We start from the raw sequence: 11,975 nt of genomic DNA, 5'->3' as shown, positions 1-11,975 counted from the left end.
GTCGAACATCTAGTCAACTCTCTACTTAACTACTTTTATCAACTCCAACTCTAGTTGTCTGTCTTTTCATATATAGACGACTCTTTAATCGACTTCCGAGTCAAAACAACTGAACTCGGTAGTCAACTCTAATCGGCTCTCTATTTACCACTAGTCGACTATTCAGTCAACCCTTGTAAACTTTTGTCTAGTCAATTCTGGTCGAGTCTCTAGTCTATTTAGTGGACTTTCTATAGAACACAATAGTTGAACCTCTAGTCAACTCTCTTGACTATTTTTGTTGTCTATCTATACAACTCTCTACTTTCTAGGTATCTTTTTGCATCTCTCTACTAGAGAGTCTTTAGTCGACTCTTTAAGAAACTCTAGTCAAAGCAACTAAACTCAGTAGTCAACTCTAATCGGCTCTCTATTCACCACTAGTCGACTATTCAGTCAACCCTTGTAAACTTTTGTCTACAGTCTATTCAATTCTGGTCAAGTCTCTAGTCTATTTAGTGGACTTTCTATAGAACACTATAGTCGAACCTCTAGTTAACTCTCTTGACTACTTTTGTTGACTATCTACACAACTCTCTACTTTCTAGGTATCTTTTGGCATATCTCTACTAGAGAGTCTCTAGTGGTCTCTTTAAGAAACTCTAGTCAAAGCAACTAAACTCAGTAGTCAACTCTAATCGGCTCTCTATTCACCACTAGTCGACCTTTCAGTCAACCCTTGTAAACTTTTGTCTACAGTCTAGTCAATTCTGGTCGAATCTCTAGTTTATTTAGTGGACTTTCTATAGAATACTATAGTCGAACCTCTAGTCAACTCTCTTGACTACTTTTGTTGACTATCTACATAACTCTCGAACTAGACTCAACACTCCACTATATAGACAACGGTACTCGACCCTCTGATCCACTTTCTAGATATCTTCTGGCACCTCTCTACTAGAGAGTATCTAGTCGACTATCTCATCAAGTCTATGGTCAACTATACTCGGCTCTAGTCAAATCTTTTCTCTCAACTCTATAACTAACTATATTCTACATTTAGGTCAACACTAGTTGATTATCACTCTTAAACTAACTCTGGTCGACACTCTAGTAAACTATATTCGACTTTATTGAAAATTCTATTCGACTCTCTTGAACATTTTTTCGCTCTCGATTCTTAATCAACTTTAGTGGTCTATCTATTAAATACTAGTCGACTTTTTAGCCAGCTCTAGTCAACTATAGTAAACTCCCAATTAAACTCTAGTCCATTCTTATGTCATTTCTAGTTAACTGTCTAGACTACTATGGTAGACTGTGTAGTCATATCTAGTCTAGCCAACTCTTTAGTCTGCTCTAGACGACTCTATATTCAACACTAGTTAACTCTCTTGTCAAGTGTATTCATTTCGACACGACACTCTTCTCAACTGCAGTCGACTCTCTCGTCAGATTTAGTCGATACCTTAATTGACACTGTACACAGAAAGAAAAAATCCTGTACTAAATTTAACTTTATTGTTCTTAACTTTAGCCTAAAACGTATCTAAAATTTAAAGAATGGTTTTATTACCTAAAACAATTAATTACTCATTTCTAAAATGATTATAGATCGAGATTAATGAAACAAATCGGTAGGAAAATGACTTTAACTAAATAGGAATATAAATTTTTTATCAAGTTATACTTGAAATCTTGTTAATCGGATTACTAAAATCGTATTTCTCACTTAATTCAATCCCATTTCTTACTTAAATCAAAAATACATTCACTCGCATCCTAACATGTAATTCTCATTTGTAATTCAAATGTAATTCAACTATTTTTTTTGTAATTAATTTTTTTGGCTGAAATGTTCGGAATTCTAAAATCAAGTACAAATTGAACTCAAATCAAGCCTATTTTGGGATTAATTTAATACTTTATATTCTATTTTTGTCAATTCTATTTGACGTTCTAGTCAAATCTAGTCGATTAACTGTCTTTAAGTATTAAATTCCTACTTTAAGGTATTCAAAATTCTAATACCCATAACCAATACATAAAAACATTTCTATTTACATACACAAATATGTTTATATAAATTTCCATATGGTATTAAAAATCATAACGCCAAAAACATAAAGGATCATATCAAAAAAAAAAAAAAGGTAAGAAAATATTGAATAAAAAAGCAAAAAAAACAAAAATATTCAGAAAATATTTCATATGTTTATGTTTGATTCAACGCCTCTAGCTGATGTGTATCGTTTTATGCATATTTCCATTTAAATCAGATTTAGTATTTTATATTCCTACATACACATGAACATATACATATGTATGAATGTCTATGTTTGATACTCACACATGTATGAATAACAATAATTCATATGTTTGTTTGTGCCATTGGAAATTTACTGTATTTCTTAAGATATTTATGGAGTAAAAGAAATAAATAAATATATAAATATTTAAAAAAATATATATATTGATACACTCGTATGAACAAAATTTTTGTAAAAGAAGATGAGAAAATAAAATGTCTAAAGAATTTTTGAAAAGACATATTTATGTGTTTGTTGCTATGTAAAAGTAGTTGTAAATAAATATACATATGTACTTTTAGTTGTATACAATATGTTTTTGATTGAATATTGTTGTAGACTTATATATTGATGTGTATTTGTTGTAATATTCTTTTGGGACACTATTGAAATTATTTTAATTTTTGATATTATTCAATTTGAAAATATTGTTCTTAAGAAGTTATCTTTAAACATTTTTAGGCTTAGTTGGTATTACAAGTTTTACACTTTAAACTAGCTGCCTGAAGATTCTTTTGAGTTGTCTAAAAAGCCGTCTGGAGTTAAACAGATTTAACAAAAAAAAGTTCAGTGATGGGATTATTAGTAATTCAGAGCCACCTAGAGATTTAAACAGACTTGCTTAGAGAGTAGAGACTAAAGTAATTTGGTGAGGCGACTAGATTTGTCTAAGATTTAACAGAATATATGACTAGATAGAATTGATTTCATAGTGGACTAAAGACTATAATTGTATAAAGAAACTATATTCGCCTCTTGAGCCATTTCTAGTTGACTCTCTTGGCAGCTAAAGTTGATTATCTAGTCAACACGGCTTTAGCCGACACTCTTGGCAACTCTAGCGGCCACACTTGGCAACTCCAGTTGACACTTTAGCAACTATAATCAACACTAGATGATTATCTGGATAATTATTGTCGACGCTTAAGGAATTCTAGTTCACTTTTAAGCGAACTCTCTAGGAAAGTCTATTAGAGAAAATTCTATTCGACTATAGTCAAGCCTAGTTGACCCATTTAAAGCTTTCTAGTAAAAAAAGATGACTAGAGTCGACTAGAGTATAGTTCAGTTAGTTAGTTAGTAGTTAGTTAAATAGGTAGTTTAGTTAGTTAGTTAGTTAGTAGTTAGTTAGTTAGTGTAGTTAGTTAGTTAGTTAGTTAGTTAGTTAGTTAGTTAGTTAGTTAGTTAGTTAGTTAGTTAGTTAGTTAGTTAGTTAGTTAGCTAGTTAGTTAGTTTAGTTAGTTAGTTAGTTAGTTAGTTAGTTAGTTAGTTAGTTAGTTAGTTAGTTAGTTAGTTAGTTAAGGTTAGTTAGTTAGTTAGTTAGTTTAGTTAGTTAGTTAGTTTAGTTAGTTAGTTAGTTAGTTAGTTAGTTAGTTAGTTAGTTAGTTAGTTAGTTAGTTAGGTTAGTTAGTTAGTTAGTTAGTTAGTTAGTTAGTTAGTTAGTTAGTTAGTTAGTTAGTTAGTTAGTTAGTTAGTTAGTTAGTTAGTTAGTTAGTTAGTTAGTTAGTTAGTTAGTTAGTTAGTTAGTTAGTTAGTTAGTTAGTTAGTTAGTTAGTTAGTTAGTTAGTTAGTTAGTTAGTTAGTTAGTTAGTTAGTTAGTTAGTTAGTTAGTTAGTTAGTTAGTTAGTTAGTTAGTTAGTTAGTTAGTTAGTTAGTTAGTTAGTTTTAGTTAGTTAGTAGTTAGTTAGTTAGTTAGTTAGTTAGTTAGTTAGGTTAGTTCGTTAGTTAGTTAGTTAGTTAGTTAGTTAGTTAGTAGTTAGTTAGTTAGTTAGTTAGTTAGTTAGTTAGTTAGTTAGTTAGTTAGTTAGTTAGTTAGTTAGTTAGTAGGTTAGTTAGTTAGTTAGTTAGTTAGTTAGTTAGTTAGTTAGTTAGTTAGTTAGTTAGTTAGTTAGTTAGTTAGTTAGTTAGTTAGTTAGTTAGTTAGTTAGTTAGTTAGTTAGTTAGTTAGTTAGTTAGTTAGTTAGTTAGTTAGTTAGTAGTTAGTTAGTTAGTTAGTTCGTTAGTTAGTTAGTTAGTTAGTTAGTTAGTTAGTTAGTTAGTTAGTTAGTTAGTTAGTTAGTTAGTTAGTTAGTTAGTTAGTTAGTTAGTTAGTTAGTTAGTTAGTTAGTTAGTTAGTTAGTTAGTTAGTTAGTTAGTTAGTTAGTTAGTTAGTTAGTTAGTTAGTTAGTAGTTAGTTAGTTAGTTAGTTAGTTAGTTAGTTAGTTAGTTAGTTAGTTAGTTAGTTAGTTAGTTAGTTAGTTAGTTAGTTAGTTAGTTAGTTAGTTAGTTAGTTAGTTAGTTAGTTAGTTAGTTAGTTAGTTAGTTAGTTAGTTAGTTAGTTAGTTAGTTAGTTAGTTAGTTAGTTAGTTAGTTAGTTAGTTAGTTAGTTAGTTAGTTAGTTAGTTAGTTAGTTAGTAGTTAGTTAGTTAGTTAGTTAGTTAGTTAGTTAGTTAGTTAGTTAGTTAGTTAGTTAGTTAGTTAGTAGTTAGTTAGTTAGTTAGTTAGTTAGTTAGTTAGTTAGTTAGTAGTTAGTTAGTTAGTAGTTAGTTAGTTAGTTAGAGTTAGTTAGTTAGTTAGTTAGTTAGTAGTTAGTTAGTTAGTTAGTAGTTAGTTAGTAGTTAGTTAGTTAGTTAGTGCCAATTGTAGTTGACAAGAGAGTGGAGATTGTCTTGAGTGACATTTAAAATTAGTTTCATCTCTATACTTCTTTCAATAAATTAACTTCGTCTTTTGATTTCCAAAAAAACTAAATATCGAAGTTCCTCTTCCGGCTCTTTAAAGCTCTAAACTATAAAGCAACTTAATTTGCATACTATTTTTTAGTTTTAAAAAAATCTTTTATTTATTCTTTTCTGTACTTCACTATCAAACACATGTCACTGTTGAAGTTAAATAGAAATCTTAGACCTTAAAATTTTGTTTATTTTTCATGTTTCTTCGTTCTGGGATGGTAGCCTACTTTGTTCTACAACCCAGCAAAAACTTATATTGAAAACTAATGAGTTAAAAAAGCTAAAAAGCCACTTTCACTACTTAATAGCATTTTACTCACTACTTACTTATTTCTTTGTACGTCAAAACACAGATAAATGTACTAAATGTATGTCGTTATTAGAGTACGTAAAAGTAATGCAGTCGGTATTTAGTACTCATTGAAAAGTAAGTAGTTATGCAAATACAAGACATTACCAAGTTTTTGCTGGGATACTATAGCTATGTTTTTTTGTCTCTCAAAATTTTTTGGTAAATTTTCCAGTACATTGTTTTTAGAAAATGTCTGTGTGGTGATGCTTATTTAAGATGTCCTAACATTGTTAGAAAGAATGATTGTATTACCCAGGTGTTTGTTTTAGATATAGACACACAAACACACACACACATATACACGGAGGAAAAAACAATGTTTATTTAGAAAATATTTCTACAATGTTGGCAAAAATGTTACAGGTTATAGTTTAGAAGGGAAAACTTTGGGCCCGTATGTTAAATCGGTCAAAAAAATGTCTCTTTCTGTAAGTTTGGAAATGAACTTTCTTAAACTATTTAATCTAACCAGATGGTCAGTGTTAATAGTCATTGATATATTCGGGATAAAGTCAAACCATTAGAGATCCTATACGACGACTATGTATTTATAATCACTTTTCTGCTTGGCTTCTATCGTTGGTACCAAATGTTCGCCTTTCCCGAAGGTATACATTTTTGGTTACACAGTATTTCATGCTTAGTTTGTACAACATGTTGTTGTTATTGGAATTTGTTTGCTTTTTTTGTTGCAATTGTTTGTTACATCTCAAAAATGTGTTCTTAGTACTACAGTTTATTATTGTTCACCAGTACTTGTATATTGTTGGTCTTTCCTTTGGCTAAACCGGATATATGATTTTGACAAATTTTAAAACACAAGACCATAAGAAATTCATTGTATTTACTTCCGGTTCGTTTTTTTATGTTTTTTGTTTGTTTGATCAAATTGACCTCGAAAGAAATAAAAACTAATATAAAATTTTATTGAGCATCACAAAGATGTCTGAGGAGAATGTGAAGTGAAGGATGTTATGAGTAGTTTTTAATAACTATAAAAAATAATGAAAACTTTGAAGTTATTTCATTAGTTTTATATAAAATAACTGGCGAATCTTTTATAATAATAGTCTTTTTATGAGTTTTATTAATAATATCCCTTACTATTTCTTTTTAATATCCATTAAAACGCAAAACAATTTAAAATTACAAATGAATTAAAATCCTTAAATTTAAACAACTTTCAAGGATTACTAATTTCTTAATTAAACCCTCATTGGTATCTATATCCATATTACAAAATCTTGATCTTCTTACGTAAAGCATCTCATTCTCTAAAACCCCATAGACCTCTTCAATCGGCAGTGTTATCTCTACTTCATTGGGTGTCATAAGTTTGCGTGCATCTTTACGAAAGTTCTCTACACTTTTCTTCATATTTTCATGAGCCAAAATGAAACTTTTCAAAGTTATAATATCACTCGTCTTATTATTGCGCAAATATTTTGCTTCAATCTTATCAATATCGGCTATAAGACGTAATAAAAGAAAATCGGCATAACGTTTCTTCACCTCCAGTTGGGTCAATTCATCATACCAATGTACCGTATGTGTGTTCGACATTATAATGATACCCACAAATATGATTTTTAACATAATCACTAAGATTATCAACATTATGGCAAATTGTTTCCAATTCATGATAACAGAATTGTACAAGATTTTTCCAATAGATCAAATCTTTATTATTCTGCTTAAGCTCAAAGTGAAGAAAGCCCACTATCACGATTGTAAGATAGAAATGAACCATATGCATGGATAGTGATCTTGAAAGATGTGATGTAATTTTTGTAAAATTCTTCGAAATGACAACATATTCTTATAATGTTATGTTATATAAATAGTTCTTTTATATTTTCAATTATTTTATTTTTATATATATTTTATGTATTTAGATTTTTTGTTAAAAAATTTTGACAAATTTTTATAAAAACAAATAAGTTGTTAACAATAATTTGGATATTGATAATTGAAACGTTATGGGATAAAGAACACGGAATTGTGAATAAATAATTTCAGAAATTACTTTGTATTTGTATATTAGAGTGTTCCTTTAACATAATTAAACCATGAGAACATTTTACAGTTCCCTGTGAATCTAGGATATATTTTCCAAAATAGAGCTTCCAAAAACCACGTTCAGTTTAGTTCAGTTCTGTCAGTTCTAGTTCAGTTCTAGTTCAGTTCTAGTTCAGTTCTAGTTCAGTTCTAGTTCAGTTCTAGTTCAGTTCTAGTTCAGTTCTAGTTCAGTTCTAGTTCAGTTCTAGTTCAGTTCTAGTTCAGTTCTAGTCAGTTCTAGTTCAGTTCTAGTTCAGTTCTAGTTCAGTTCTAGTTTCAGTTTCTAGTTCAGTTCTAGTTCAGTTCTAGTTCAGTTCTAGTTCAGTTCTAGTTCAGTTCTAGTTCAGTTCTAGTTCAGTTCTAGTTCAGTTCTAGTTCAGTTCTAGTTCAGTTCTAGTTCAGTTCTAGTTCAGTTCTAGTTCAGTTCTAGTTCAGTTCTAGTTCAGTTCTAGTTCAGTTCTAGTTCAGTTCTAGTTCAGTTCTAGTTGTGTTCTAGTTCAGTTCTAGTTCAGTTCTAGTTCAGTTCTAGTTGTGTTCTAGTTCAGTTCTAGTTCAGTTCTAGTTCAGTTCTAGTTCAGTTCTAGTTCAGTTCTAGTTCAGTTCTAGTTCAGTTCTAGTTCAGTTCTAGTTCAGTTCTAGTTCAGTTCTAGTTCAGTTCTAGTTCAGTTCTAGTTCAGTTCTAGTTCAAGTTCTAGTTCAGTTCTAGTTCAGTTCTAGTTCAGTTCTAGTTCAGTTCTAGTTCAGTTCTAGTTCAGTTCTAGTTCAGTTCTAGTTCAGTTCTAGTTCAGTTCTAGTTCAGTTCTAGTTCAGTTCTAGTTCAGTTCTAGTTCAGTTCTAGTTCAGTTCTAGTTCAGTTCTAGTTCAGTTCTAGTTCAGTTCTAGTTCAGTTCTAGTTTCAGTTCTAGTTCAGTTCTAGTTCAGTTCTAGTTCAGTTCTAGTTCGTTCTAGTTCAGTTCTATTCTTCTAGTTCAGTTCTAGTTCAGTTTCTAGTTCAGTTCTAGTTCAGTTCTAGTTCAGTTCTAGTTCAGTTCTAGTTCAGTTCTAGTTCAGTTCTAGTTCAGTTCTAGTTTCAGTTCTAGTTCAGTTCTAGTTCAGTTCTAGTTCAGTTTTATGTTCAGTCTAGTTCAGTTTCTAGTTCAGTTCTAGTTCAGTTTCATTCTAGTTCAGTTCTAGTTTCAGTTTCTAGTTCAGCTCTAGTTCAGTTCTAGTTCTAGTTCTAGTTCAGTTCTAGTTCAGTTCTAGTTCAGTTCTAGTTCAGTTCTAGTTCAGTTCCAGTTCAGTTCTAGTTCAGTTCTTAGTTCAGTTCTAGTTCAGTTTCTAGTTCAGTCTAGTCAGTTCTAGTTCAGTTCTAGTTCAGTTCTAGTTCAGTTCTAGTTCAGTTTATCAGTTCTAGTTCAGTTCTAGTTCAGTTCTAGTTCAGTTCTAGTTCAGTTCTAGTTTCAGTTCTAGTTCAGTTCTAGTTCAGTTCTAGTTCAGTTCTAGTTCAGTTCTAGTTCAGTTCTAGTTCAGTTCTAGTTCAGTTCTAGTTCAGTTCTAGTTCAGTTCTAGTTCAGTTCTAGTTCAGTTCTAGTTCAGTTCTAGTTCAGTTCTAGTTCAGTTCTAGTTCAGTTCTAGTTCAGTTCTAGTTCAGTTCTAGTTCAGTTCTAGTTCAGTTCTAGTTCAGTTCTAGTTCAGTTCTAGTTCAGTTCTAGTTCAGTTCTAGTTCAGTTCTAGTTCAGTTCTAGTTCAGTTCTAGTTCAGTTTAGTTCAGTTCTAGTTCAGTTCTAGTTCAGTTCTAGTTCAGTTCTAGTTCAGTTCTAGTTCAGTTCTAGTTCAGTTCTAGTTCAGTTCTAGTTCAGTTCTAGTTCAGTTCTAGTTCAGTTCTAGTTCAGTTCTAGTTCAGTTCTAGTTCAGTTCTAGTTCAGTCTAGTTCAGTTCTAGTTCAGTTCTAGTTCAGTTCTAGTTCAGTTCTAGTTCAGTTCTAGTTCAGTTCTAGTTCAGTTCTAGTTCAGTTCTAGTTTAGTTCTAGTTCAGTTCTAGTTCAGTTCTAGTTCAGTTCTAGTTCAGTTCTAGTTCAGTTCTAGTTCAGTTCTAGTTCAGTTCTAGTTCAGTTTAGTTCAGTTCTAGTTCAGTTCTAGTTCAGTTCTAGTTCAGTTCTAGTTCAGTTCTAGTTCAGTTCTAGTTCAGTTCTAGTTCAGTTCTAGTTCAGTTCTAGTTCAGTTCTAGTTCAGTTCTAGTTCAGTTCTAGTTCAGTTCTAGTTCAGTTCTAGTTCAGTTCTAGTTCAGTTCTAGTTCAGTTCTAGTTCAGTTCTAGTTCAGTTCTAGTTCAGTTCTAGTTCAGTTCTAGTTCAGTTCTAGTTCAGTTCTAGTTCAGTTCTAGTTCAGTTCTAGTTCAGTTCTAGTTCAGTTCTAGTTCAGTTCAAGTTCAGTTCAAGTTCAGTACAAGTTCAGTTCTAGTTCAGTTCTAGTTCAGTTCTAGTTCAGTTCTAGTTCAGTTCTAGTTCAGTTCTAGTTCAGTTCTAGTTCAGTTCTAGTTCAGTTCTAGTTCAGTTCTAGTTCAGTTCTAGTTCAGTTCTAGTTCAGTTCTAGTTCAGTTCTAGTTCAGTTCTAGTTCAGTTCTAGTTCAGTTCTAGTTCAGTTCTAGTTCAGTTCTAGTTCAGTTCTAGTTCAGTTCTAGTTCAGTTCTAGTTCAGTTCTAGTTCAGTTCTAGTTCAGTTCTAGTTCAGTTCTAGTTCAGTTCTAGTTCAGTTCTAGTTCAGTTCTAGTTCAGTTCTAGTTCAGTTCTAGTTCAGTTCTAGTTCAGTTCTAGTTCAGTTCTAGTTCAGTTCTAGAATTTATATACTATTAAGATTTGCGCTATTAGTCCTCTCACATCCTACCACTAGATTAGGATTAAACAAAATTGTAATTATTTTTAATCAAAACTGATTTCTTTTTTGAAAGCTATTTTGCAACAAAAAGGCATAATTTATTAATTTTTTAGTATTTTTTATTAAATCTACAACTATATAAAATAATAAACAGAGAAAAGAAAATATTTTACAACAATGATAAAAAACACACGATAAAAAAGAATGTAATAATATTAATACTCTAAATGCTACACTAATGCTCTTAAATACACGTGCTCCTTAAATCAATTCGAATGGCTCTTTGTATCCTTTGAAATCTGGTACGAAGTGTGTGTCCTTTTTAATTTCTCTTTTACATGAGGCAATAGTGGATTAAATGTTTTTATTTGTCGTGGATGATGATGATGACGATTTCCAAGGCGATGAGAATAATGCTGATGAGGTGGAGGAGGACCTTTTGGTTTTGCAGGTGGTGGTGAATGATGACGATGATGTGAGTGTGGTGGTGCTATTGGTTTCTGTTGATAGTAGTGCTTATGTATCGTTATGGGACGACGGCTATCACGCAAACGTTGTCTTTTCCGTAGTTGCTGTAATTTTTGACGTTTAATTGTATTCACTGTTGGCTTGACACCGAACAGCAAGTGCAGAGCGGGCTTGATGAGGAAACTTAAACCGATGAAACCAAGGAAACCAAAACTACCGGTGATATGAGCGAAAAGAGAAAGACGGCCAGTGTGAAAGGATTGATGATGGTAAAGAATGCAATGAATTTGACAAACGGATAGAGGACATGTTTCAAGTGATTGAGATATTCTTTTTCTTTTTCTTAAATATGGTGTTTTTACGTAGAATGTATTTGATTTTTTTTATCGGCACCAGAGGATGATGTAAATAAGGTTTTTTCGTTGTGGTTGTTACGTGTTGATCATGGTCATCATCATAATGGTCGTGATAATAATGTTGAGGCTTTTGTGTGGGACTAGCGTAGAGTATGTGAGCAGGATGAGCCAGCAGGGATGTTTGATGTTTCTTTTCTTGCGTTTCTTTTCTTATCTTTGGGTTTTTTCTTACGCTTCTTGCGTTTTTCTTCTTTTTCTTTTCTTCTTCTTTTTCTTTTTGCCCGCCTTGCCTAGACTTTCAGCATCGAGATGCTGCATTATTTGTTGCAATTTCAATGCATTCTGCTGCTGTTGCAAGTGTAATTTTAATTGCTGTTGTTTTTCCAGCTGCTGCTGTTGCCACTTTTGTTTCTGTTCATCCAATTTCAATTGTTGCAATATATTAAATGTTTCATATCGACTTTCGGGCTGCTCTTCCTCTCTGGGCTGGAAGTCACCTTTGGTTGCTCGTCGTTGCACTTCCTTCCTCTCAATTTGTTCACATTCACTTTGTGTAATTGTTGTAAAATAGTTTTAAAAATATTTAATAATTCAACAGAGTTATTGCTGCCACTGCTGTATGTAGTTTGTGCTTCATTGTCGTAACATATTTTGGAATATTTTTAATAACATTGCTTTCGCCATCATCCTCATCATCATCAGTTCTATTCACAGCAGGATATTTTTGTAATTGAAATATAGTTTCTTTTGACATCGACTCGCCATGAGTTTTGATTATTTTCATAACATGCCACATAAAGCAAAGTTGCAGTAACCACTCTAAATGCCTCATTTTTGTTGCATTAGTATTTTTTGGATTATTTTAATTTTTTCCTCCTGATTCGGGTTTTTAT

The 11,975-nt window shown here is 31.5% G+C and overlaps 1 protein-coding gene and 1 pseudogene across 1 annotated transcript; both read right to left on the bottom strand.

Annotated features, from left to right (window-relative positions):
- Nucleotides 1–6,436: 6,436 nt before the first annotated feature.
- On the bottom strand, nucleotides 6,437–7,187 carry LOC119610195 (annotated as a pseudogene).
- A 3,337-nt stretch (nucleotides 7,188–10,524) lies between these two features.
- Nucleotides 10,525–11,629, bottom strand: LOC119610194 (the record flags this gene model as incomplete). The annotated part of the gene is given in 5 exon segments (XM_037965315.1): nucleotides 10,525–10,940; nucleotides 10,943–11,062; nucleotides 11,065–11,184; nucleotides 11,297–11,372; nucleotides 11,422–11,629. Coding segments are annotated over 5 exon segments (940 nt in total), but the record flags the coding sequence as incomplete, so codon positions are not given.
- Nucleotides 11,630–11,975: the final 346 nt, after the last annotated feature.

Source organism: Lucilia sericata, unplaced genomic scaffold, assembly GCF_015586225.1.
Source record: "Lucilia sericata isolate MDLA Ls3-8-SP2 unplaced genomic scaffold, ASM1558622v1 Contig001137F_arrow, whole genome shotgun sequence".
NCBI classification, from domain to species: Eukaryota; Metazoa; Arthropoda; class Insecta; order Diptera; family Calliphoridae; genus Lucilia; species Lucilia sericata.
The sequence above is the reverse complement of the archived record's forward strand: the minus strand, read 5'-3'. Positions and strand labels throughout refer to the sequence as shown.